Raw genomic sequence first — 26,368 nt, 5'->3', positions numbered from 1 at the left:
TAGTGCAGGAGTTGTCTCATATTTGTTTCGGTATTCCCCAAGCACCTGTCACTTAGTAGGTACCTAACTAGGAGTGAGTGAGAATTAAATTTGGGACCCAGACCAAAGCTACACTTGCTAGAATCATGCCTAATACTCCGCTGCTGCTCCTGTCCTGCCCCAGGCCATGGGCATGTTTCATGAATACTGTGGCCTCTTTGTGACATAGCTTTGTGGAAGAGGGCAATGATCAATAGGTCAGTCTCTCATTGCAACACAGCTTTTCTAATAGTTGAATTATGAGGGCACCAATAAATACCATTAATTCTGCAGCACTGCGCTGTAAGTCACTTCATCAGTTATTCAGACTAATGCTTCTGTTCCTTTTCTACATTCTCTGCCACTGGCAACCAAATCAAGAAAGATGAAACTCCACCACCTTGTTTTTCATAGTGTTCCTCAGTGGGAGAAGGATTGAAATAAAACCAAAAGTATTAATTAAAATATAGCCTGGGTACTTTTTGTGGAGTTCATCTGTAGGTTTTCTTCACAGCCCTCTCCCCTAGGTAACCAAGAATTTGCTGTTCAGAAGTCCTGTCACTAAATGCCTTTCTCCAAAGCCTATAAAACATTTTTTTCTTTTTCACTTTTAGATGCCAAATATTTTTAAAGGAAATAGAAATGATTTATTTTAAACAAGACCGAAGATTAAGCACTAGTCATTTTCATCAACTACTCCAGGAAGAATTATTACTAAGTATACTACTCCAGCTAATCATACATATGATGTATTAAAATCTGTATACACAATGAAATTTTACATTCCAAAAAAATGTGATAACTTTTCTTCTAATTTCTTCTTGTGACCAATCAAACACATTCTACTTCAACACAGATGAATGCAGTGGCTCTTTTGCCAAATATTCTCACAGAATACCCTTCCATATTATCAGGGGCTTAGTGATGCACAAAGATTTACTAACAGATTTCACATCAGCTGTTTGTTGTGCTAAAGACATCTCTCCCTCTAGGCTGGAAGGCTCTTCTACCACAAACTCGATTTAAAAGGACACTACTCTAAGATCATTTGGAATTAAGTCTCAGATAAAAAGAAAACTGGTCCATAAGGCCTAGCCTTTATAATTTCTACCTTAACACAGTTTTGAGGAGTTGGTTCTGAATTTCAACAAAGGAGCCAGAGACAACTGATTTTGTGAAATGTACCAGAAATTTAAAAAAAAAAAAAAAAAAAAAACCCCATGTGTTATCCTTTTGATAAAACCCAGAACCAGGCTGAAAGTATAGCTATTAATCAAAATATACCTTGAAAAAAAAAAAAAAAACAAAATATACCTTGAATGGAAAGGAAGAAATTATTTTATCTCACAAAAGTTAGTGTTATGCTTAAATTATGTACAAAAGGAAAAATATATGTAGAGTATATAACAAATTCTGATAGAAATGCTGTATAAATAAAAGCTATTATTGTTATTTTTGTTAAGGAATTGTATGAGATAGGTCTTACATGAATTTGGACACAGAACGTTTGATAATTTCTCAAATTCAGAAAGTTGGAACACTTGGGTAGGGAGATGGTCTGCTAGGGCCTCACATGGGAGCCCAGACCCCTGCAGTCACATGGCCCTGCATGGTGGGTGGAACTGACCCAGGGTTTGGAGGGCTCTGGGCTCTGAGATGAAAGAGGAGGGGAGGCCCAGGCAGTGCTAGGTCAACTAGGATTGACATATTCAGCAATTGAATTAATTTTTTTAAGAAATATGTGTCTTATTTTTTAGTTTTCGGTGGACACAACATCTGTATTTTATTTTTATGTGGTGCTGAGGATCGAACCCAGCACCCCGCGCATGCCAGGCGAATGCGCTACCGCTTGAGCCACATCCCCAGCCCATGAAATATGTGTCCTAATGGTTAAAACATAAACTGATTAAATTTGACTTTTTTTTAAAAAAGCATATAAAAAGTTGGAACATGACTAGTAACAAATTAAACCATGAGAAATATATAATGAATTGAGCAATCTGTAGCAGTAACTGTTTAATTTCAGAAAATTAAGCATTGAAAACTTTGAAGTGATTCAAGCTGTGAAAAGAGACATTTCTTATTATTCATGGGTTTCATGGGATCCTGTATGGAAAACTAAAATATGATAGTTGGGCACAAATTAGTCGTCTAATTTCAGCGACTTGGGAGGCTGAGGTAGGAGAATTGCGAGTTCGAGGCAGCCTTCACAATTTAGCGAGGCCCTAAGCAACTTAGCAATACTCTGTCTCAAATTAAACAGTTAAAAGGGCTGGGGATGTAGCTGAGTGATAAAGTGTTTCTGGGATAAATCCCCAATACCCACATAAAAATAAAATAAAATAAAACAGTTAAGCAGCTGGGATGTTGCTCAGTGGTAGAATATTCCGGTATTGTGGTGGGGAGGGGGATAGCTAAGTCTGGAATCTGCACACAAATGGGATGAAATAGGTGGAAAGAAAGCAGTAACCCAGATTGTCTACAAATAGGGCTCTGTGAATAAATACTGATTTAATGTGTATTATGAAACATCTATGTTCTCTTACCTACAGGTTATTTCAAAATGAACAAGCCTCCCTTGCATGGCTTAAGGATGCAAAGTCTACGTCAGTCTTTCAATAAACGCTTAATGACTTTCAAAAACTATGTCACAGGCTCTATGTCAGCTGCCAAGGACACGACAAAAAATGATGTGAACTTTACAAGTAGTATCTAACCTATTGGGGAGATAAGTGAACTGTTCTAGAACCATGTCTAAAACCCAAGTTCTTCACAGGGCAAGAGATGAGGATGATCATGAAGATCATTAAATGTCAAGCTAAGAAACTAAACTTGATTCTGATGAGAAGCACTGAGAGATTTTAAGTGGAGAAGTGATGTGCTCAGGTATGCATTTTTAAAAGAGCACCCCAACATAGTGACATGACATGAAAGAGGTAGGTTGATGTTGGAGATATGGGATCAGGAGCATCCGTGAGGCTGCTGGTATAGTGATCCAGGCAAGGCACAACTGAGCCAAGAATTAAGACTGCCATGGACATAAAGAGGGAGATACGGGTACAATGTGACTTCAGAGGTAAAATGAAAAGGATTTAGCGATTGGTTAGCTATGGAAATAAGGAGATCAGGATCCAGGAAGTCTAGCAGAGTTCTGGGTGGATGGTAGCCACTTTAAAGGCTAAAGACAAGGGATAGCGGGTTTGCAGGGAGAGGTCTGAAGAGTTCGAGGTTGCTTCAAACATTCATATGGAGGTATTAAATAAGCAGATATTTTTCTAAGAAGGTTCCAAGTCGGGGATGAGACTCAGGTAAAGTAGAGAGCAGGGATGGATGAATTAAGGTCTCAGAGAAGAAACAGGGACCAGGTTCCACAGCAAAGCCTAAGGACAGGGACATCTCTGAGGTTGGAAGATAGGAACTCAGGATGGGCATGTTCAGGGTAACGTGAGCTGTGGTGAGTTGAAGGAGCCCATGGCTGAAAGCTTCACTCCCTTCTGTAATAAGGAGGCTCACAGGAAAGGTGAGATTGGAAATGGATGCTGCTTCTGCCTTCACAGAGCAAAGCATTGGCTCTCGCTGTGGATTACAAGAGGGCATGATTTCTTTTCCCCTTGAGGTTCCAATGTGCTTATCAGCTTTCTGGCCCTTCTGTCTAGTCTCTTGTCCCCTTGATTCTGACTCATCACATCTCCATAATGACTTGCTCTGTGAAATAGTTTTACCCTCTCGCACCTTTACTTTATAAATCTTATACGTTAGTCAGCTTTCCGTCACTGTGACCAAATACCTGACAAAAACAACCTGAGGAAAGATTTATTTTGGCTTACAGTTCCAGAGATTTAGTCTGTGGTTGGCCAACTCCATTGCTCTGGGCCTGAGGATGGACAGACATCATGCCCGCCGAAGGCCATGGTGGAGGAACGCTGTTAGCTCATGCATCCAGGAAGCACAGAGGGAGAAAGGGGCCAAGAAGAAGACAAACCCCCAGAGTAGGCCCCTGTGACCTGCTTCCTCTAATTAGGTCCCATTTCTCAGAGCCTTGTGATCCAATCACTTCCCAAACATCCCACCTCTGAACCTTCCTGCATTGGGGATCATGCTTTTAAATACATGAGCTTTGGGGGGACATAATAAACCATAATACCTTTTTAAAAAAATTCCTCTTGCAAACCTCTATTCTTCCAGAGATCATGGATCTTCTCTTTTCACTCCCCATTATACTGAAAGAGTTTACAAAGCCCTCAGACATATTGTCTTAATAGGCTATCTAAGCTCAGTGTGCTTCATGATTAACCATTGTCCTGTAACTGAGTTACGTCTGTCTTTATAACTTTTATCTTAAAGGCTGGATAATAATTCATGGAAAAATTATCATGCACACCGAGCTCTGTAGTCCATCATTCATTCATTGCCTTCCATGCTCTGGCTCCTAATGACTTGTGTGCCTTTTCCCAACTAGCTTCCTTTTTCTTTATTTCCTTCCTGCCTGTTAAATGTCCTTCTCCACCTCCATCACCCAGTTATTCATTTTAAAACTATTTGTATCCTTTAAGGCTTAGTTTAAATATTATCTGAGCTGGACATAATGGCATTTGCCTATAATACTACGGATTTGGGAGACTGAGGCAGGAGGATTACAAGTTTGAATCCATCTTGGCAATTTATTTTTATTTATTTTTTTTATTGGTTATTCAAAACATTACAAAGATTGCAGAATCACATCGGTTACACAACAACATTTTTACATAATGCCATAATAGTAACTGTTGTATTCTGCTATCTTTCCTATCCTCTACTATCCCCCCTCCCCTCCCCTCCCATCTTCTCTCTCTACCCCATCTACTGTAATTCATTTCTCTCCTTATTTTTTTTCCCATTCCCCTCACAACCTCTTATATGTAATTTTGTATAACAATGAGGGTCTCCTTCCATCTTGGCAATTTAGAAAGACCCTCAGCAGCTTAGATGCTGTCTCAAAATTAAAACTAAAAAGTACTAAGGAGGTAGCACAAAAATCTGAAAGTAATATCTCTCTTTTATTTTTTGTCTTAACTTTCTAATGGCACTTAGCACTTTCTCCCCTAAAGTATAATATGTGGCAAACAGTATGGAATAGGAAAAGAACATTTAACATGGAATTATAAGAAATGGAGACCACTCCCCTTTTGAGGATGACACACACCTCTACCATTCCCTAGGAATACGTTTCCTCTTCTCTTCCTGGGACCCTTGTACCTACTTCTTTTCAGCTGGCCTCCATGCCCAGTTCCTAACAGCATCTAGTCTGGCCTCTGGAACACATGGACCACATTGGCCCCTCTCACCAGTGCATTCTTTCTCATTGTGGTAAAGTGCTGAGAGCCATTAGCCAAGTAGGTATGACAATTTCCTTGCCAGCGTACCCCATGTTGCTTAGTGGAAGGACTCGTGGAAATAGGACTTGCCTTAGACATTTTGCAGTGACATTGCATGTAAGGTGACCTTGCTCAAGGACCCAGCGGATCCGGGTTTAGGGCTCTCCTTGGATTTAGGGCGTTCCCAGTTTAGGACAATCCGGGTTTAGGGCGGTTCCAGGTTTAAGATTATTCCTGCTGGGAATAGGGCGTATCCTGCTGCCTGAGTTCCCCTTGAGTTCTCCCGGGATTGAGAGAGTTTTCGGGAGGCAGAGAAGGTGGAATTTGGGCAGAGAACGTGGATTTCCCCAGAACGTGATTGTAGAGTGTCGGTGTGAGATCAGGAATAAAGCATTGCTGTTTGAATCTACAAGCTGTGAGTGGCTCGTGATTTTGTGCCCAGCTAGACTGCGGCAGTAAAGGAGTGTCCTTCAGGGACTTAGCATAACACATGCAGGTGGGCTTTCCAGCTTTACGTGTGTATCCATTCTAGCAGGCCTACCCTGAGCAGCCAGGCAGAGCGGGCCCATTGAGATGGAAGGGAAACCAACTGAAGGTAGCTGTCGTTGAGCCTAGAGAGTCAGGTGTTAGATGAGGCAGGGGTAGGAAAGGTTTACATGAGGATCCTTAGATTTAGCAAGTCTCAGTGGAGGGTTAAAAATAAAAGCTCAGTTGGAGTAGGCTGAGAAGAAAATTGAGAGGTAGGAGAGTGAGGTTTTACTGTGTTAGGGAGCAAAGAAATGAGAATGAAATGAGAGGCCAAGGAGAGTTTTATTTTTTCATGACAGGCAATATTATAGAATATTTGTATGTTGATGGAAGTGATGAAGTAGAAAACTAGAATTTATTGTGAGGTAAAGAAGAGAAGGCTATTTTCAGAATCACTTGTCTTTGAGCAGGAAATGGGATCCAAACCGCAAATGGTTGCTGGACTTTGATAGGCCAATAAACAATATTTTATTGTAATAGAAAGAAAGGCAGAGCCTGCGGGTACAGATGCAGGTAGGTGGTGGGTTTTGTGGTGAGTGATCTGATGGTTGTGACTTCCCCTATTCTTTTCAGTGAAGTATGAGCTGGGGAAAGAATGAAGGACCTCCTTCTAAACGGGAGTCAGCCTGGAGAACCAGCACCCTCTTTTTTTTTTTTAACCAACACTCCCTTAAAAGTTATCCTTATTTTCTGTTTCCTTTTCCCTTTACATAAGGATTACAGAAGAATTTTTCCCTCAATGATATAGTACAAAAAATAAATAAATAAAAGAATGAAAATTCTTTTTTAAGCCCTTGCTAGGTGAAAGGACATTAACTCTTTGCTTGAATATAGTAAACATAACATTTTTTTGTTTGCTATTTTTTCATTTCTCACTAGGTGTGTTAGTTTAACTTTCTGTCACTCTAACAAAATACCTGAGATGAACAACTTAAAAGGAAGAAAGGTTAATTTTGGCTCATAGGCTCAGAGGTTTCAGGCCATGGTGGCTTGGTTCCATCACTCTGGGCCTTGTTGACATGGCTTCCTGGCTGCCAAGGTGTGCAGCCAGCCTACTGGTGGTCCCTGCCAAGGAGCAGCAGCAAAACAGGGCAACAGCGAAGCAGCAGAGTGGCACCCAGGCGGCTTGGAGTGAGAGAGGCAAGCACAGCCTGTGGCCATGTGGACCTGCATAGCCAGCCAGCACTGAGGCGAGCTGAGGAGCACCAACCTGTCATCCTTTGGCAGCCAGGCCTGGCACTATACAGGATGCCTGTGCAGAAGCCTGCTCCAGGCAGCACTGCAGCTCCATCCAATGACTCAACCTCCCACTTCCTGATCTGCCATGAGAAAATGGAGGTGGGGCAGACTTGAATGAAAATTGGGACTCAAAAATTAACTAATAGCATTAGTAAGCTTCCAAGCCCTAATCAGCATGAATTTGGACCAATAGCAGTGAATTACGTGCTATATAAACCCCTAGACTAGCACACTTGGAGGGAGAAAACCTGCTCTCAGGTACCCTTCTGCACTGCAAGAGTTCTGCTCCTGTTTCTGTTCTTCAACAATCTTACTCTTATATCCATTCATCCTGGTCTATGGATTTCATTCTTCAAATTCATGAGACAAGAATCCAAAAAGAAGAAGAAATTGACTAGTGAGCTGCTGTGGTCTGCTGCAACATTGCAGGCATAGCCCACCAGTAAGAGCTATAATGTTTCTTGGCTACAGAGACCTGCAGCCTTACCCAGACCCCACCCACCAACAGAAGCAGAGAATTCAGTTCATCTCAAAATTCTAGTTTCATTGTGGTAAGGAGAATATCATGGCAGCGAGTGTGTAGTGGAACAAGCTGCTCACCCAACAGCAGTCAGGAAGCAGAGAAAGATAGGAAAAGACTGGGGATCCCAATATCCCCTCGAAGACCATACCCTCAATGACCTAAGTGCCTAAAGTCCTCAGGCCCCACCTCCTAAAGTTTCCAAGACCTCCCAGTATCTCCACAGGCTGGCAACCAAAAACCTGTAGCATATAGGCTGCAGGGACACTTCAGATCCCAACCATATTATTAGGTTTACAATAAAAACTGGGTTGTAAATTTATGGAGGAAAGATATGATTATATTAATGCCACACCTTCACTGACTAAATAAGAATTTTCTGAGTTCCCATTGGGTGTCAGGCACTCTTTTTTTTTGTTTTGTTTTGTTTAAAAAGAGAGAGAGAGAGAGAGAGAGAGAGAGAGAATTTTTAATATTTATTGTTTTTAGTTTTCGGCAGCGGACACAACATCTTTGTTTGCATGTGGTGCTGAGGATCGAACAGGGCTACACGCATGCCAGGCGAGCTTGCTACTGCTTGAGCCATATCCCCAGTCCTCAGGCACTCTTTTATACCAATGAATAAGAGACATAAAGCCTCTTGGTTGCCAAGTGTTTGCAGGCAGAAGACAGATAAGAGACACTGTGAACTAGAAACTGTGTGGGAGGATAACTAGCTATGAAAAGGGGGCGCAGTGGGGGATTGAGAGTGTGGGACGTGGGAGAGAAAGCAGGAGGTCAGGGTAGCCTCAGTAAGAAAGTGACAAATGGGTAAAGATTTGAAGGTCACGCAGTTACCTGGGGAGAATACAAAGAACAAAACTATGCTCAATAAACACATTTGCTAATAATCCTCTGCTCTTACAAATTTGGAAAGAATAAAATTATGAAAGTAGAGAATCAATGATGGATTTGCCTGAGATGTGAAACATTCTTAGAAAACAGATACCTTCGCCTAGATAGGTGCACAGGGGAGATAGAGAACACAAGGAGGACATAAATAAATTAGTAGGTGTAATTCTTAATTCCAATTCCTCTTGGAATTCTCCAACAGCAGGGAAGAGTTCTAGGTGGGCACTGATGCAAAGTGCTTATATGGGGACAGTGTAGATCATAATTACGTAGAATTTGTGAGCACTCAGATCTGGGTGACTATTTTACTTCCCTGAAATATATGTTACTGCTTTTTATACTGACTGAACAGTCACACAGGTCTTTTTGTTTTCGTTTTGTATATTTTGTTTTCCCTAAGTTCATCACATCAGTAACATCCAGAGTAGAAAACACTTTATTGGTTGCTGCATCTTTTGTAGCTGGCAATCTAAAACTCAAGTCCCAAGTTAGGCATGGTGGTTCATACCTGTGACTCGGGAGGCTAAGGTAGGAGGTTCACAAGTTTGACACCAGCCTCTGCAACTTAGCAAGACCCTGACTCAAAAAGGGTGGGGATATAGCTCAGTGGTAGAGCAACTCTCACAACAACAAAATAATAGTATAAAAAGTCAAGTCCCAAATAAAATCCACAAGGAATCATTGATAAAATCACTGGAATGAAGTCACGGGTTAGGCCTAAACTGAATTCACCTTGCAGGTTCAGGGTATGTCTAAACATGTCTTGAGAAAAAGAGTCAGGAGACACTGTTGGTGCAGTGATGGAGTACAGAGGTGCCTTTGAGTACAGCATTATGTCTTCAACTTTAGCTTTTAATATAGTCCCATTAGTTTCTTTCTGGTGCTAAGAGAGAACAGCAAGTTAAATAGAAGAATGTATTTATCAAATATGAAAAAACAGGGGCTGGGATTGTGGCTCAGTGGCAGAGTGCTTGCCTTGCATATATGAGGCACTGGGTTCGATCCTCAGCATCACATAAAAATAAATAAATAAAAGTATTGTGTCCATCTAAAACTAAAATAAATAAATAAAAAACAGCTGGGCCAGGTAGTGTGCGCTTGCCTGCTACTCGGGGGGCTGAGGTAGAAGGATAGTAAGTTCAAGGCTAGCCTGGGCAACTTAGGGAGACCCTGTCTCAAAAAAAAAAAAAAAAAAAAAAAAAAAAGGCTAGGGATGTAGCTCAGTGGTAGATGATAGAGCATCTTGGGTTCAATCCCCAGTGCAAAAACTACAACAGGGCTGGGGGTGTGGCTCAGTGGTAGAGTGCTTGCCTAGCACATGTGGGGTACTGGGTTTGATCCCCAGCACCACATAAAAAAAATAAAAATTAAAAAAACCCTAAATAAAAACTAACAAGAACAAAACTGTCAAACCTTCCGAGCACAGACGGGTTTGAACATAAACTTATAAAACAGAAAGCAGGGAGGGAGATTCTTCCTGTCAGTGGAGAATTCAGCAAGATACAGCACCACAACAAACTGGGTCAGCAGTCTTGGGGGCCTTGGCACTGAGTGGCAGCTTTGTTAGCTGTGCGAAGAGGCAAAATGGGGGATACCCTTGTAATAGCACCACCACAAGTAGCAGAGCTGCTGAATTGATTCATCCCAGCACTATCAGGTTGACTTTAGCAGATGGAAATAGTAGCAGCAGTCACAAGCTGCTTTTACAAGGACCCCAGAACTGTGAGATCTTAAGCTGAGACAATACAGGAGTACAACAGCAGATGGCCTAGGGTTATGGAGTCTGAAACCAGGCTGTCCTATAAAAGCTTGTATCTGCCACTTGCTAGCTGTGTGTCTGTGTGTGTGTGTGTGTGTGTGTACTGGAGAGTGAACCCAGGAATACCACTGAGATACATCCCCAGCCCTTGAACGTTTGATTTTGAGACAGTCTTGTCAAGTTGCTCAGGAATTCACTGAATTGCTGACACTGTCCTGGAATTTGTGATTCTTCTGCCTCAGCCTCCCAAATCGCTGGGATTACAGGTGTGTGCCACCATGCCCAGCCCATTTGCTAGCTTTTTGAAGGCCCAGCACGTTACTAATTTCTCTATTTTCTCCTCAGTAAATAATAATATGCAGCTCATGGAAATGTTCAGAAGATTAATGAATTCATGGATGAAAGCACAGGTCTAAGGAAAAGTAACTGACAATATAATAAAAACCAAGAGTTAACTTACTCTCTTCATCATCTATATGACATCTCACTTTGGTCCAGTCCAAAATACCTGGTATTTTGATCCAATGCAAGAAATGACATTAAAAAAAAAAATAGATTATCACAGCAACCCAAATCCGACACAGTGGATAGAGAAACTAAAGAAAATTGTAGAATCATCTTATAAAACTTCATAACTGTCATTACTTTCTATAGAAGAGGGTGTGGGCGGATAGGGGGCAGATTTTCCACTGTATATTTCTCTTTGAACAGTGTTATCCTCACCCAGTTGTCTCTTCTTTTAAAAGTCACACAGGCAGTTCATGTTCCTTACATCACCGTAACTTAAAATTATGCAAAATCCTTTTCGCGCCTTGCACCAAGCGGATCCTCATTCAAATAACTAAGCACTGACTACCCTAATTGAGATCCAGGTCAGGGAAAACCGCAAGGCGCCGGCCATGACTGCCGCGGGCAGCTGACTCTCGCGGGAACCCGAGGCCCAGGCAACAGGCCACGTGACTCCGCGGGCGGCTGGTACTCTCCGCCTCTCGGCTGTAGCAGCCACGTTGCGGCGTTCGGCAGTCAGGGGAGGGGTGTGGCGAAGGCCCCTGCGCGTTACGTGCCCCGCCCCGCCCCTGACGGAGCCCGGATGAAGAGTAACGCCATTACCGCCGGAGCCTCCGAGAGCACTCGCGGACTGGGACTGGACACTGGACCGGCCGCGCCATGAGACTCCTCCCCCGCCTGCTTCTGCTCCTCTTGCTGGTATTCCCCGCCACCGTTTTGCTCCGAGGCGGCCCGGGAGGTGAGGCGAGGGGAGTGGGCGGCGGGGTTGGCAGTTCAGGAGACGCCAGCGACAAGTTTGAAGTTGGAGGCGGCGGAGCTCCGGCTCCTGGGGACCACGTCCACCTCGCCGGCCTCCCTCCCCTTGCTCCCCAATCCCCGGCTCGTGGAAGGCGGCTGGCGCGCGTGCAGAGTCAACACCCCGCCTGACCCTTGGTCCTTTCCGCGCGCATGGCCATGCCGGAGCGACCTTGCTCCTGCGGCCGGGACCCACGCCTGCAGAGGTGGCCGGAGTTGGGTGGTGTGTGGCCGGAGCTGGAGGGTGTGCGGCCGGAGCCGCAGGCTTGGGGCGGCGGGTGCTGCGCCCGCAGAGCGCTGCAGCCCGGTTTTATTTCTTACGGCTGCCTCCGGCGCCGCTCCACCCCCATCCTCTAGCTCTTGGACTGACGTGTCTTTAGCTTCCACGCTAGGAGTCCTCCTTAATTCATTTGCTGAAACTCCTGTTTTCTGCACTCCCATGCTGTTAGAGCATCGTTTTTCTGGTCCTCTGTCTTCGCTTATCCGCATCTGATCCCTGTGTGTTATCGGGAGGCTTGATTTCCGAAAAACTCCGCATCCTCTCCCAGTTGTCAGCCTCTGGTCTAGGTGGACTGCAGAATCCCTACGGGATCTCTCATTCAATGGCTTTCTCCTCTCTCTGTCTCTGTCTCTCTCTCTCTGTCTGTCTCTCTCTCTCTCTCTCTCTCCCCCTTTCTGCCCTCCATTCTTCCTTTCTACTTTTTGTTGGTTGGAAATATCGTATTGTGCTGGGGGGCGAGAGTGGAGAGTGGACTTTGAGCCCTACTCTCCCCCACCCCAATTTATATAGGTTTATTCATTTCAATAGTTAAAAAACTTGGGTGAAAAAACTTAGATGGCAGAACCTAAAAATGTGGAATCTTGGCTTCTTGCCCTGGTATTATGAACTTCGGTGTCCAACTTGTAAAGTGAAAGAATTAGTCTAAGTGGTTACTAGAACCCATTCCATAAGTTTGAACTCTGTGGCCTAATAAATGATGATGCCCACAAGCTGTTTGGCAAAGAAGAGTGAAGGGACTGGTTTCTGTTAGTGGCTTGTATAACTTTAAACTACTACTATGTCCATATGTCCAGAGAGGTTTTTTTTTTTTTTTTTTTTTTTTTTTTAACTGAAAATGACTTGTAAAATTAGGAAGGTACCATTTTACAGTAGGAACTCAAGGAGGTGAAAAAAACTTGCAATGTATAGTACTTAATAAATACCATTTTTCCTGGATATTGCACATGTTTCCCTTTCCACATTTTTTCCCCCTCAACTGAACTGCCACATCATCATTCTTTCTGCTGGAAGTTTCAGGAACTTTGAAATGCTTTTGAGGGTCTTGCCAGAAATACATTGTGACTTACTTAGAATATTTTTGCCTACAAAATTGATTTATAATTTCTTGGCATTATGAGTGTACATAACTTTTGCTTATAATATTTAAAAGTATCTTAAAATATGTTCAAAGCCATATGCAAAAATAATTGGACTCTTTCTTTGCTCTCAATCCTGAAGTTACAATATGTTTTTACTAAAAAATGTGTTTTGTGCAAGCTAGTTTCTTTCTTTTTTTTTTTGGTACTGGGCATTGAACTCAGGGGCACTTGACCTTTGAGCCATGTCCCCAGCCCTATATTGTATTTTTTTTGGAGACGGGTCTCACTGAGTTGCTTAGCGCCTCGCTTTTGCTGAGGCTGGCTTGAGGAACTCCCACTCCTCCTGCCTTAGCCTCCTGAGCCACTTGCGCCACTGTGCCTGGCACAAGCTAGTTTTTATCATAGGGGAAGATACAGGTATTAGTCATTTTTAGTTACTTGTTAGTAGATTCTAAGAGTTTCAGCTGTTGTCAGCTCTGATATTTCTTGCCTAGATATTAAGAGTGTTATTTTCTTTTAAACCTGAATGTTTTTTGTTGTTTTATTTTATATGGTTAATGACAGGGATTAAATTTAGGGGAGTTTCCTTCCTTTGTATCAAACTTATTTTTTTATTTGCTTAACCAGATTGCTTGAAGTTCTTCATCTGGAATTCAGGGGATCTTCAATTTCTGCAGTTCATTTTCTAGCTGTTGGGTGCTTTTTAAAATTAAACAGATTTTCTATTAAAATTAATAAGCAGTTAAGAATACTAGTAAAATAATACAAGTATTTTTAGGTGTAGTGTGTAATTTGTCATCATTCAAGTGGCTGGGGGATTAAATTACTCCAGAGTGAACATTTTGTTGCTTATACCTAATATTTAAAAAAGTTAGTATTCCAGGTGAAGGATAATTGCTTACTTTGTATTTTACCAATAGGCTCATTAGCGGTGGCACAGGATCTTACAGAGGATGAAGAAACAGTGGAAGATTCAATAATTGAAGATGAAGACGATGAAGCTGAGGTAGAAGAAGATGAACCCACAGATTTGGTTAGTGTTATACTATTTAATACAAAGTTTGGTATTAAAATTTTTACTGTCAGTGGTTTGTTATTATGATCAAAATGGATTGAAGTTGGGTGAATAGGAGCTTGTCATTGAGGATAGATTATATGTATTGAGCTGGGAAGGAGACATGACACACTTAAAGAATGATTCAAGATCATACCAATGGGCATGAATTTAGGAAGCTAAATGTAGTGGGACTAGCAGTGGACCAGGAGTGGATAAATTTGGGGTCCATGGTGTTTAGCCTTCAGGCTTCTCTTTCTGGGTCTCAGTTTTCTCGCTTTCATTCAATAAGCAGTCATTGAGTCTCATGTAGTGAGTCTGTGCTGTTCTGGATGCTGCTTTGGACAGACGAGATATTGTGTTGGTGGGATGAGGTAAGGAACAGATGATAAATAATATTAAAAATATGTCCTGTAAAGAGTGAGGGAGGGGGTTAGAGAAGATCTCTTAGTTGTCTAGCCATGAATTTTTTTTATTGTATAATTATAGTAAAACAGAATGGCAGGCTGGAATCATGATCATTACAGCATGCTTCTGGATAATTTAATTTCCTCTTTGGGACTACTGTAGTCCTATTGTATAGGATAGATTTTTTGTGTGTTTATATGGTGCTGGGGGGTTGAACCCAGGGCCTTCTGCATGCAAGGCAAGCACTCTACCAACTGAGCTATATCCCTAGCCTGAGATTTTTTTTGTTAATATATGTTTTTTAGTTTTAGGTAGGCACAATACCTTTATTTTATTTTTGTATGGTGCTGAGGATTGAACCCAGTTCCTTACACATACTAGGCAAGCATTCTACAACTGAGCCACAATCCCAGCCCAGATTTTTTACATAGATATTTGTTGTTTTGTTTTTCTTTTTGGTACTGGGGATTGAACCCAGGAGTGCTCTACCACTGAGCTACATCCTCAGACCTTTTTCATATTTTATTTAGACATAGGATCTTGATAAGTTGCTGAGGCTGCTCTTAAATTCATAATCCTCCTGGCTCAGCCTCCCAAGCTACTGGGATTACAGGTGTGTACCACTGAACCCAGCTTTTTTTTTTTTTTTTTTTTTAGATATACATGACAGTATATTGTATTTTGACATATATACATGGAGTGCAATCTATTACAGGTTTGATCCCATTCTTATTGTTGAACATGATGTGGAGTTACACTGGTCGTGTATTCATATATAAGCATAGGGAAGTTATATCTGATTCATTCTGCTGTCTTTCCTGTTCCCATTGCGCCCAGCTTAACATAGGTTTTCTCATGCTATGCACCTAAAACCTTTCATGACTCTAAATGTTGTCATTTTTTTCTAAGGTGAACCACAGATTTCCTATTTTCCTGCTATTTTAATATCTAAGTAATTAACCTTAAATACAGTTTTCTTCTTTGATTTCATTTTTATGGGGTATATCCTTCACGTAAGCTAATCTTACCTTGTGATTTATTTTTATTTGTATTTAAAATTTTTTTGGTACTGGGGATTTAAGCCAGGGGCGCTGAACTATAACCCCAATAATTTTTTTTTTTTTTTTTTGTAACTTTGAGACGGAATCTCACTAAGCTGCCCGTGATAGCCACTCACTGTCTTCCTCACTCTCCCAAGCAGCTGGAATTAGAGAGGCATGTGCCACCATGTCTGGTTCTTTCTTGAAGAAAGACTACCCTGTATAGTTTCTTTCTTTTCACATTTGTTCTCTACCATGGTCTGGTCCGATATATCTAGTGAAACTATTCTTACTAAGGTCACTAGCAACCTGATGGCCAAAATCCTGGCCTATATTAGCTATGATATTTGAACTCTTTAGCATTTTCTGATTGTACTTTCCTTGAATCCTTTAATGTTGGCTTTGGTTACAATCCTCTCAGTGTTGCTTTACCAGTTTCTGCTTTTTGATCTTTCTGTTACCTTCTCTTTCTCTGCCTACTCCTGTAATGTTGGTGAAACCTTTTTTTTAACTACTACCACCCTTTATTAGTGATTTTCTAGCCTCATTTCTGAGCACCATACTGATATCTCTAGCTCTTCACAGGATAGCAGTGTCTGGGTGCTCCATTAAGTACCTCAAATTTTATATGTCCACAAAGGAAGTCAGCACTTAACATCCATCCTACTTCATATTCCTGGTTTGATAGACTCTGGTGATTTGTGCTGTTGTCTTGTTAACTTCTTCCATTTCATTTTAGCCTGAAACCCATTAATCATATCTTAGATGGGATTGTTCTTTGTTGTTTCTCAGGTACATTTTTTTCCACTTTATTCCTACAGTTTATGGTTTTTCCTACTTGGGAGTCTTTTTTTTTTCCCCCTGAGATGCTATTTTGCCTGGGCTGATGTTAAATTCTTGAACTCAGACGATTCTCCTGTCTCAGCTTCCTGTGTAGCTGGGACTTTCTTGAGGGGTCTCTTTTCCCAAAAGTAAAAACTTTTAAATAAATGGTATCATTAAGAATATTTAAAATTGGGCTGGGGATGTGGCTCAAGCAGTAGCGCGCTCGCCTGGCATGCGTGCGGCCTGGTTTTGATCCTCAGCACCACATACAAACTAAGATGTTGTGTCCGCCAAAAACTAAAAAATAAATATTAAAAAATTCTCTCTCTTTAAAAAAAAAAAGAATATTTAAAATTTAATACAGTTCCTCATTCATTGAAAGGTTTAAGTGCCTTCTCATCTACAAAATGTTTAAAGCCAATGAATAATGACACCCATAAGCATCTCAGTTTATGATTGTTCATCTGAAGACATGGTGCTTCTCTCAGGTTTAACATTTTAAATATTAAATTTATTCACATTTTCAGTGAGATACAGTTTTAGCATAAAAATCCCATTTTTAAGTATACAATCTGATTTTTAGTAAATTTACCAAGTTTTAAGACACATCCAGTTTTAGGATATTTCTATCACCCCAATAAGATCCTTGATCGCTTACTCTTTCTCTTCTCTTTTTCTTGCACTGGAGAGTTAACCCAGAGGTGCTTTACCACAAAGCTACATCCTTAGACGTTATTATTTTTTTATTTTGAGGCAGAATCTCACTTGAGTTGCTGAGGCTAGCCTTGAACTTGGAATCCTTCTTTCTCAGCCTCCCGAATCACTAGAATTATAGGCTTGTGCCACCACACCTGGCTCACTCCTCTTTAAAAGGTTTCTTTCAAATTATGTGGCTGATTCTCTTTTTTTTAAATATTTTTTAGTTATAGTTGGACATGTTACCTTTATATATTTGCTTATTTTTATGTGGTGCTGAGGATTGAACCTAGCGCCTCACACATGCTAGGCGAGTGCTTTACCGCTCAGCCCCAGCCCCATGTGACTGATTCTTAGGGGGAAATTTTCCTTTTAATTAGAATGGAAATTGTTGTAGACTATTAACAAGATCCACAGGGGTGGGCAAAGTTTAGCTCCAGAACAGACATAACCTTGCTTATTCATTTATTTTCTGTGACTGCTTTCATGCTAAAACCTTAAGCATTTTCAAGAGGGATTTTATGGTTTGCAAAGCTTTATTTACTATTTAGTTTTTTACAGGTAGTTAGGTTACCAACCCTTGATCCAGAATCTTGCAGTTCAAAATGTGGTCAGAATACTAGTAGTCTTAGCATTTCCTTGATGCTTTTATTAGAATTAAAGAATTTCATGATTCACACTAGACCCTGAGTCAGATCTGTCAGATTCCTTGGGAATTGGTATGAACATTTAGATGCACTGTTTAAGTTAACTAAAGAGATACAGTGATGTTCATCCCACTAAAACTGACAAAGCCATGAAGAAGCAATATTTTGTCCCAAATCTGATAAAGTGTCTGTATGTAAGTGATCTCCCCCGCCCCTAGTAATTTCTTTTTAATGTTTTCTTTCTTAGGCAGAAGATAAAGAGGAAGAAGATGTATCTGGTGAACCTGAAGCATCACCAAGTGCAGATACAACTATCCTGTTTGTGAAAGGAGAAGGTAATACAGAATTGCTAGTTTCAATTCAGATGTGAGTTTTTAAATGCCAAGCCTGTTTTTTTTTTTTTTTTTAGGGGGGGGAGAGCATTGGTGTAATACTTAAGGTCTTTTTTTAAGCTCCTTTTATATAAGGAGTATTGTGCAAACAAGTATTTTGGAAAAAATCTCATATTATGGGTACCAACACCTGTACAATGGTAGTGCAGGTATTTTAACTAAGTGGAATAATAAGTCCTATCTAGTTTAACTAGAAGTTAGATTTCCCTTTTAAAGATATTGGTTTTTTAAAAAATATTTTATTTTCAGTTGTAGTTATGCACAATGTGTTTATTTATTTATTTTAAAGAGAGAGAATTTTAATATTTTTTAGTTTTCGGCGGACACAACATCTTTGTTTGTATGTGGTGCTGAGGAACGAACCCTGGCTGCACACATGCCAGGCGAGCGCACTACTGCATGAGCCATATCCCCATCCCCAATTTTACTTATTTATTTTTATATGGTGCTGACGATCGAACTCAGGGCCTCACACGTGCTAGGAAAGCACTATACTGCTGAGCCACAACCCCAGCCCAAAGATATTATTTTTAAAATTCTTTCAGACTACCTCAGCAAAGTAATTTTGCTATATTTTGAGTGTGTAAATATTAATGAAATATTATACCTTTTGATTAGTCCTTGGTTAGAACCTAGATAACTGTGCTATATTTTAAAATCTTTCCAAGTAGGTCTTGATTAGAGCCTAGTTTTCTTTAAAAGAAAATACAGATTGAGTATCCCTTACCTGTAATATTTAGAACCAGAAGTTTTTTTTGGATTTTCAAATATTTTTGTCTATATATAATGAGGTATTTTAGGGATGGAACCAAGGTCAAAACATGAAATCCATTTGTTCCATAAACACCTAAAGGTGATGTTATACAGCTCTTTTAGTGCACTGGTATTTTAACTATAATCCATCACTTGAGTATAAGTTGTGGAATTTTCTATTTGTAACGTCATATTGGCACTCAAGTTTCAGATTTTGGAGCATTTCCAGTTTTTGAATTAGGGATGTTCAATCTATAAATGTGTAATGCCTGATGTTTATTGAAGATAGCGTGGTAGGCACTGTTCTCAATATTCCACAAATATTATTTAATCCTAACAAACCCCAGGGTTACCCAGTTCATAAATAGATCATGGAGACCATATTCAAATCTAGATCTGTCTGCTGTACAACTTATGTCATACTGGATGAAGCTTAGCTTGATTGACAGTGACATGATAATTTAACACTTAATATTGAAAATGTGTTCTATTTTATACTCATGTCTACAAAAAGTATAAGTGATTTTTGAAAATTTATTTTTTGTAGCTGATTTACTTTCAAATTTGCATTTTTGACTACTTGTGTAATTGGATAGGAATTCAAAAATGGAATTTTTTTTTTGTTCTAGTAAACACAAGTGTTCCGATGAACCCCTTAGATTTTTTTCTTCATCATTTTTCTCTTTATTTGTATAGGTACTCAGTTGTATAACTCCCTACACAATAATTTTGCTACCAGAAGGACCCAACTTTTTCTCAGACTACAGAATTGGATATTATCTGGTCTGAAGTCAGGATACTCAGTTCAGCTCCCAAGTTGGAGTGCTCAAGCGTAGACAAAAGAGTGTCAGCATACACTCTAGCTCCAGTCTTTCACTAGTTAGCATGTGCCCGGAGTGCTCTCTGGAAAAGGATTCTGAAACCAAGTCTGAATACAGCAGGAAAGTGTGCCAGCATCCATTAGTAATGTGTATTGCATTCGTACTCTGAATATGTTCTAATTTTTTTGTCTTTTTTTGTTTTTCAGATTTTCCAGCAAATAACATAGTGAAGTTCTTGGTAGGCTTTACAAACAAGGGTACAGAAGATTTTATTGTGGAATCCCTAGATGCCTCATTTCGTTATCCTCAGGACTACCAGTTTTATATCCAGAATTTCACAGCTCTGCCTCTGAACACTGTAGTGCCACCCCAGAGACAGGCCACTTTTGAGTATTCCTTCATTCCTGCGGAGCCCATGGGTGGACGACCCTTTGGTCTGGTCATCAATCTGAACTACAAAGACTTGAATGTAAGTCCTTCTAAACCTTTTTTACTTTTTACCTTTTTTTTTAAAGGTTAGAGATTGTTGGGGATAATTAACATTGTTAAATATTTTTCTGTACAGGTGCCTATTTTGTGGTTGAAACCATGGTAGGCACCAAGGTCGTGAATGTAAATTCGCACAGTGTCTTGGAGTCTATTAATTTGCAGGAGAGGTGGTTGAAAACAGTGATGAAACTGCTGAGTGACCCGTACTAGAGGTATCTTGTGTTTAGGTGCTGTCGCATGAGTGTGGAAGTGACTTGATCTGGATCTTAGAAGGAAAAAGCAATACGCCACACAATAGTCTACTACTTATTTAGAAGTTAATATATGTAATTTGCTCCTGTCATTGCCTGATTTGGGCCCATTTTATTACTTCTACTTTTTTTGAAGCTGGTTTTTCATCATTTTATATATTCAGATAAAATAGAACCAGCTCTCTCTTTTTTTGGGGGAGAGGGTGATACAGGGGCTTGAACCCCAGGGTACTTTACCACTGAGCTACATCCCCAGCCCCCTTTTTTTGGTACCAGGGATTGAACTCGGGCATTTGACCACTGAGCCGCATCCCCAGCCCTGTTTTGTAGTTTATTTAGACACAGGGTCTCACTGAGTTGCTTAGTTCCTCGCAGTTCCTGAAGCTGGCTTTGAACTCGCAATTCTGTCTCAGCTTCTCAAGCTGCTAGGATTACTGATGTACGTACGCCACTGCACCCTGCTCCCAGCCCTTTTTATTTCAATTTTTTCTTCTCTCTTTCTTCCTACTACTAGGGATTGAATCTAGGGGTACTTTACCACTGAGCTATATCCCTAATCTTTTATTTTTGAAATAGGATGTCACCAAATTGCTGAGTCTGCCCTCAAACTTTTGATCCTCCTGCCTCCGCCTCCCCGGTTGCTCAGATCACAGGTGTGCACCTCTTCATCTAGCTGATAGCCAGATAGTTTTAGCAGCAGGGTTTTTGGGTTGGCTTTAATTTATGAGAACCAAATGTCCTGAATATAAGCTGATGTTTTATGGTATGTATTTTTATTTATATTCAGTGACTGAACAAGAAACACTAAAATTTTACTTTCAGCAGTTGATTTCTTGGTGAAAACTGTTCTTCAGAGAACACATCTGAACAATTTCCTTTTCAAAGTTTTCTTCTTAGAAGTTGTTCATAATTTTCATTATCCTAGTGTTAACATGGAGTTAAATTTCTTGTACTACAATTACATTTTTCATTTTTTTTAATATTTATTTTTTAGGTTTAGATGGACACAACACAATGCCTTTATTTTTATGTGGTACTGAGGATTGAACCTGGGTCCCGCCCATGCTAGGCGAGCACTCCACAAATGAGCCACAATCCCAGCCCCTAAATTTTTCATTTTTAGAGTTATTTAGTAGAAAGTAGGAAAGTTTTTTCATTTTTTTAAAAATACTTTTTAGTTGTCAATGTACCTTTATTTATTTATATGCAGTGTTGAGATCAAATCTAGTGCCTCACACATGCTAGGCAAGCGCTCTACCACTGATCCATTACCCCAGCCCCTATTTTTCATTCTTTATGTTTTCAAAATATGATACTAAGTTTCCTGAACTTTATAATTGTGTAGTTTGAAAATTATCAATTTTATCCTATTTTTAAATAGAACTAAATCCAGTTGGTAAAGTGTAGTTTCAGTTTCGTTTTGAGTACACATTGAAAGACCTTGAAATAAAATTACATAATTAGTATTTAGCAATAAGTGGTGGTTTTGAAAATATACTACCTGTGTGTAGAGCATTGAACATTGAGAACAGCTGTCTATGACCCATTGATTTTTCAAGACCATAACAAGAAAATATTTTGATTCTGAAAATCAGCAACGCATTTATTTTGAAGGAATTGGTTTTCATCCCATTGTCAGTTTAGAACATAAATTTTGACTTTTGTTCGGGTCTGTGTGATCTGCCATTGCAGCTGTTGTTCTACATTTTCATGATTCCATGTTGGAGGATTGCAGACAAACTTGAACTGCAGGTATCAGAATACTCTTGAGTTTTGTTTCTTTCTGCAAGTTTTATCTCATTTTTACTCTTTCCTTGGTCCTTGTGCCATCTCCCCACTCCTCAAAGAAAGTGGAGGATAACAGAGCTTGAGGCATTTTTATTTTATGGAAGAAATTGAAATCAGAATGTTGAGTCCCTGGCATTGAATAGTGCAAGTATATGACTTTGTAAAGTCTTTCCTTCTAGATGATGAGAGAGCTGTAAGAAATCTGTTACAGAGTACCAGTTTTAACAGATCTTATGAGAATTCCTTTTCTCAGTGCATTTCAAATTTTTGTGAATTTTTTTTTTTTTAAAAAGTTTATTCTTTACAGGGCAATGTATTCCAAGATGCTGTCTTCAATCAAACGGTTACAGTTATTGAAAGAGAAGATGGGTTAGATGGAGAAACGTAAGTGAAAGTTTTAGAACTTGATCTCTCAAGGCAGGACTAGAGGGCATGTTCTAATTTCAAAGTATTGTTTTTAATGGTCAAAATGGAATGGACTATACAGATTTGGTGAAATCTTTACTACATAGATCCATACTGTATGTGATTCTTTTTTTAAAGAAAGAGAGAGAGAATTTTAATATTTATTTCTTAGTCTTTGGCGGACACAACATCGTTGTTTGTATGTAGTGCTGAGGATCGAACCCGGGCCGCATGCATGCCAGGCGAGCCCACTACCGCTTGAGCCATATCCCCAGCCTTGTATGTGATTCTTATATGTATAATACCGAGCTAGGAAAGATGATTCAAACTGACGAAAAATCATTTAAAAGGTAGTAGTTGGCTTTCTGTCCTAAATTTTTTTCTACTCCATGCTTTCTGAAGCTGATTATTAGCCAAAGCTAAGATATATGCCTCTAAAATTACTGGCTTTTTGTCAATTATATTTTTATCTTGAAAAATATGTTCTTTTTGAATGATGAATCATTTCTTATTTCTTACATATGTTGACCTAAAGTAATTTTTAAACCCAGTTACAGAATAAACTAAAATTATGAAATGTGTTAGAATTATAGTTGTAATTAGCTGTGGTATTTCTTATGAATTACAGCCAATTTATGTTTTTTCTTTTATGCCAGAATCTTTATGTATATGTTCCTTGCTGGTCTTGGACTTCTGGTTGTTATTGGCCTTCATCAACTCCTAGAATCTAGAAAGGTAATCAATGTTTGAACAACTCCTTTTTTTTTTTTTTTTTTTTTGGTACCAGGGATTGAACTCAACCACTGCGCCACATCCCCAGCCCTGTTTTGTGTTTTATTTACAGACAGGGTCTCACTGAGTTGCTTAGTGCCTCACTTCCTGAGGCTGAATTTGAACTCGCGATCCTTTTGTCACTACCTCCCCAACCGCTGGGATTACAGGCATGCGCCACTGAGCCCAGCTTGAACAACTCTCAAAGCCATTCTTTAAAAGTTGTTACAGTACTAAGTTAAGCTTAATCTAATATTCTTCATGACTTCTTACTCTCACTGTAGGTTTCTAGAGTTACAGCTTCATTGTACCTTTTTAAAATGAAACCAAAGTGAAACTTTGGATATGTAACTTGAATTTGTTGAGACTTTGAGACATGCACACAATTATTGTCCTTTGTCTACATCCTCTAGTGTGACCTGTATACCTGTACTATCTTTTTTTTTTTTGCAGTACTAGGGATTAAACCCAGGATTGCTTTACTACTTATCTATATCCCCAGCCCTTTTTTATTTTTTATTGAGAAATGGTCTTGCTAGTTGCTGAGTCTAGCTTTGAATTTGATATCCTCCGGCCTCAGCTTCCTGATAAACTGGGATCACAGATATGTGCTACTGCACCTGGAAATTATTTTAACTGTGAATCACCCTAGAATTTTTATTCCTGAAACTCAGAAAGTTTTTTTTTTTACCTAGAATTACACTTGTAGATGGATACAATACTTTTTATTTATTCATTGCTGAGGATCAAACATAGTGCCTCACATGTGCAAGTCAAGCGCTCTGCCACTGAGCTACAATCCCAGCCCCTTTCATGTTTTATCTGAAACCAACCCAGCTTTTTATTTTTACTTCATTATTCTTAATTATGGGGCTTATTCTTAGTGAATGAGTTCTTTCATATGATAAAGAATGAATTTGACTGTATGTGTCCTATTGATCAAACATCTACTTAATTAACACTGAAGTACCCACCCCCATCCTGGTTCTCTCTGGTTTTTGGTGGCTAACTCTTCCATCATGTCTTCACTGCCTACACCTCTCCCCTTTTTCCTCATTCATTCTCTCTCTCACTTCTTTTCTTCCCACACCACAAAAAGGAAAACCCATCCTGTTCTTCTAGGGGAATGCATTACACCATTTGTGTCAAATACTGTAATATAATCCTTTAGGTCGTAAACAGTTGCTCTCCATTTTCAGAGTGTTTATAACTATCTTTGTCTTGTTTTCATAACAGTTGAATTTTTGCTGTACATTTACACATTTGGTATAACTGACTACAGTTTGGTTTTTCATTTAAACAAAGCCATTTTCAGTTATTCTTTGTATTCAGAATTAACTTATGATCTAAACAAATAATACTGCTTATAGATAATGAGGTTTTACTTGTTTAGTTGTATCTAGCTTACAATGTCAGATAGCCTTTTTGCAACATTTTAGTAATTATTCTGAATTTCATTGGCCAGAAATTTATTCTTTGATTTTGATTCCTAAGTGGAAAGAAAATCATTGTATAAGTAGACGTTCTTGTTTTGTCCACCAGTGGTATAACACAAAGTTTTATAGCAAGGATAAAAGTCTTTTATTTATTTATTTTAAAGAGAGAGAAATTTTTTTAATATTTATCTTTTAGTTCTCGGCGGACACACATCTTTCTTTGTATGTGGTGCTGAGGATCGAACCCGGGCCGCACGCATGCCAGGCGAGCGTGCTACTGCTTGAGCCACATCCCCAGCCCCCAAAAGTCTTTTATTTTTATTATTTGTAGTACTGAGAGTTGAACCCAGTGGCACTTTGACACTGAGCTACATCTCCCAGACTTTTTTAACTTTTTAAGGTCTCGATAATTTGTTGAGGCTGACCTTGAGCCTCCTGAGTGGTGGAGATTATAGGTGTGTACCACTGTACCCAGTTAATTCTTTATATTAATGCTAGTGAATAAAATTTTACTCTTCTAGTGAATAAAATATTTGTTAGGAGTATGTTTTAACACTGGAAAAGAACATAATTTATTTACTAAGATCAGATGAAATTTTTGATTGTGTTTTAAAAATTAGAATAAGCAAATAATGGAACTCTTTTGAAATACATTTCTCTTAGCGCAAGAGACCCATACAGAAAGTAGAAATGGGTACATCAAGTCAGAATGATGTTGACATGAGTTGGATTCCTCAAGAAACTTTGAATCAAATCAGTAAGTAGTCTTACAAACTTGGTAGGAAGTATTTCTCTTAAATGAAAATTAAATATTTTAGATTTAGCAAAAAAATGTGTGGCTAATACTACTTAGCATTTGTCTTTTCCATTGTGTAGAATCTAGAACAATGACTAAAGAAGACTTTGAACATTTATTGTTTTTAGTATTTTTTTATACTTTCATTTAGAAATGCCTCCAAACCTGCAGTTTATTTACAAATGTATGAATTCTTTACATTCCTAATCTTTTTCCTGTCTCTTTTTTTTTTCCTGTTGCTTCAGTGCAGAGTAGAAGAGGTGAGGCAATTAATTTTTCTAATGCCGTTTGCTAGAGTTTTGGGGGTTCTTGTATAGCGTATGAACGCTTTGTAGTAAATTTGATGAGTAATGGAGCAGTTTTCTAGTACTAAATTTTATTGGAAAAACCACTCACTAAACCTAAAATACTACCTGATAGTTTAACCTAACAGATCTTATTACATAGGCAGTTAAAATAACTATTTAATGTAGGAATTTTTTCCCTCCAAGTGAAGGTCTTTTAAGAAGCGTTTATTATAAAGCAGTATAGCCTCATTGCACAGTTTTAGATTGTACAGTAGTGAAAAAGTCAGCTCCTGGCTTTACAAATCCCATTTTCAACAAATGATTGGTGTTAAGTTCACATTTGTATTATAGGTATTTTCTGTACATATGTTTCTATATGAGTGTTCAGTACAGGTGGTTTTTCACTCTTTAAAAAAAAATGCTAATAAATACTCTTATGTGTAAATTCATAGGATGACTTCTTGAATGTAGAATCAATAGGTCTCGGGTTATGTGCATTTTAATTTTTGTGGAAAGTGTCCTATTTCCATTCCAAAAGT

At 39.3% G+C, this 26,368-nt stretch overlaps 2 protein-coding genes across 4 annotated transcripts in view; both read left to right on the top strand.

Annotated features, from left to right (window-relative positions):
* Positions 1–2,642, top strand: part of Cage1 (cancer antigen 1) — a 47,308-nt gene extending 44,666 nt beyond the window's left edge. For 2 of the 3 annotated variants that reach the window (XM_076859168.1, XM_076859165.1), the window contains one exon: positions 633–1,177. In XM_076859168.1, the coding sequence (XP_076715283.1) occupies positions 633–674 (42 nt within the window). In that variant the 3' untranslated portion in view covers positions 675–1,177. Of the gene's footprint in view, positions 1–632; positions 1,178–2,570 lie in introns of those variants that run through there. The other variant, XM_076859166.1, reaches the window with a different exon arrangement.
* An 8,745-nt stretch (positions 2,643–11,387) lies between these two features.
* Positions 11,388–26,368, top strand: part of Ssr1 (signal sequence receptor subunit 1) — a 36,763-nt gene continuing 21,782 nt past the window's right edge. The window contains exons 1-7 of the mRNA XM_076859160.1: positions 11,388–11,555; positions 13,891–14,003; positions 17,888–17,975; positions 19,813–20,075; positions 22,442–22,518; positions 23,196–23,274; positions 25,410–25,503. Of these exons, the coding sequence (XP_076715275.1) occupies positions 11,477–11,555; positions 13,891–14,003; positions 17,888–17,975; positions 19,813–20,075; positions 22,442–22,518; positions 23,196–23,274; positions 25,410–25,503 (793 nt within the window). The 5' untranslated portion in view covers positions 11,388–11,476. The remainder of the gene's footprint in view (positions 11,556–13,890; positions 14,004–17,887; positions 17,976–19,812; positions 20,076–22,441; positions 22,519–23,195; positions 23,275–25,409; positions 25,504–26,368) is intronic.

The sequence above is a fragment of the Callospermophilus lateralis genome, chromosome 6, assembly GCF_048772815.1.
Source record: "Callospermophilus lateralis isolate mCalLat2 chromosome 6, mCalLat2.hap1, whole genome shotgun sequence".
Classification (NCBI taxonomy): domain Eukaryota; kingdom Metazoa; phylum Chordata; class Mammalia; order Rodentia; family Sciuridae; genus Callospermophilus; species Callospermophilus lateralis.
Note: the sequence above shows the minus strand (reverse complement) of the source record. Positions and strands in the feature narration are given on the sequence as shown.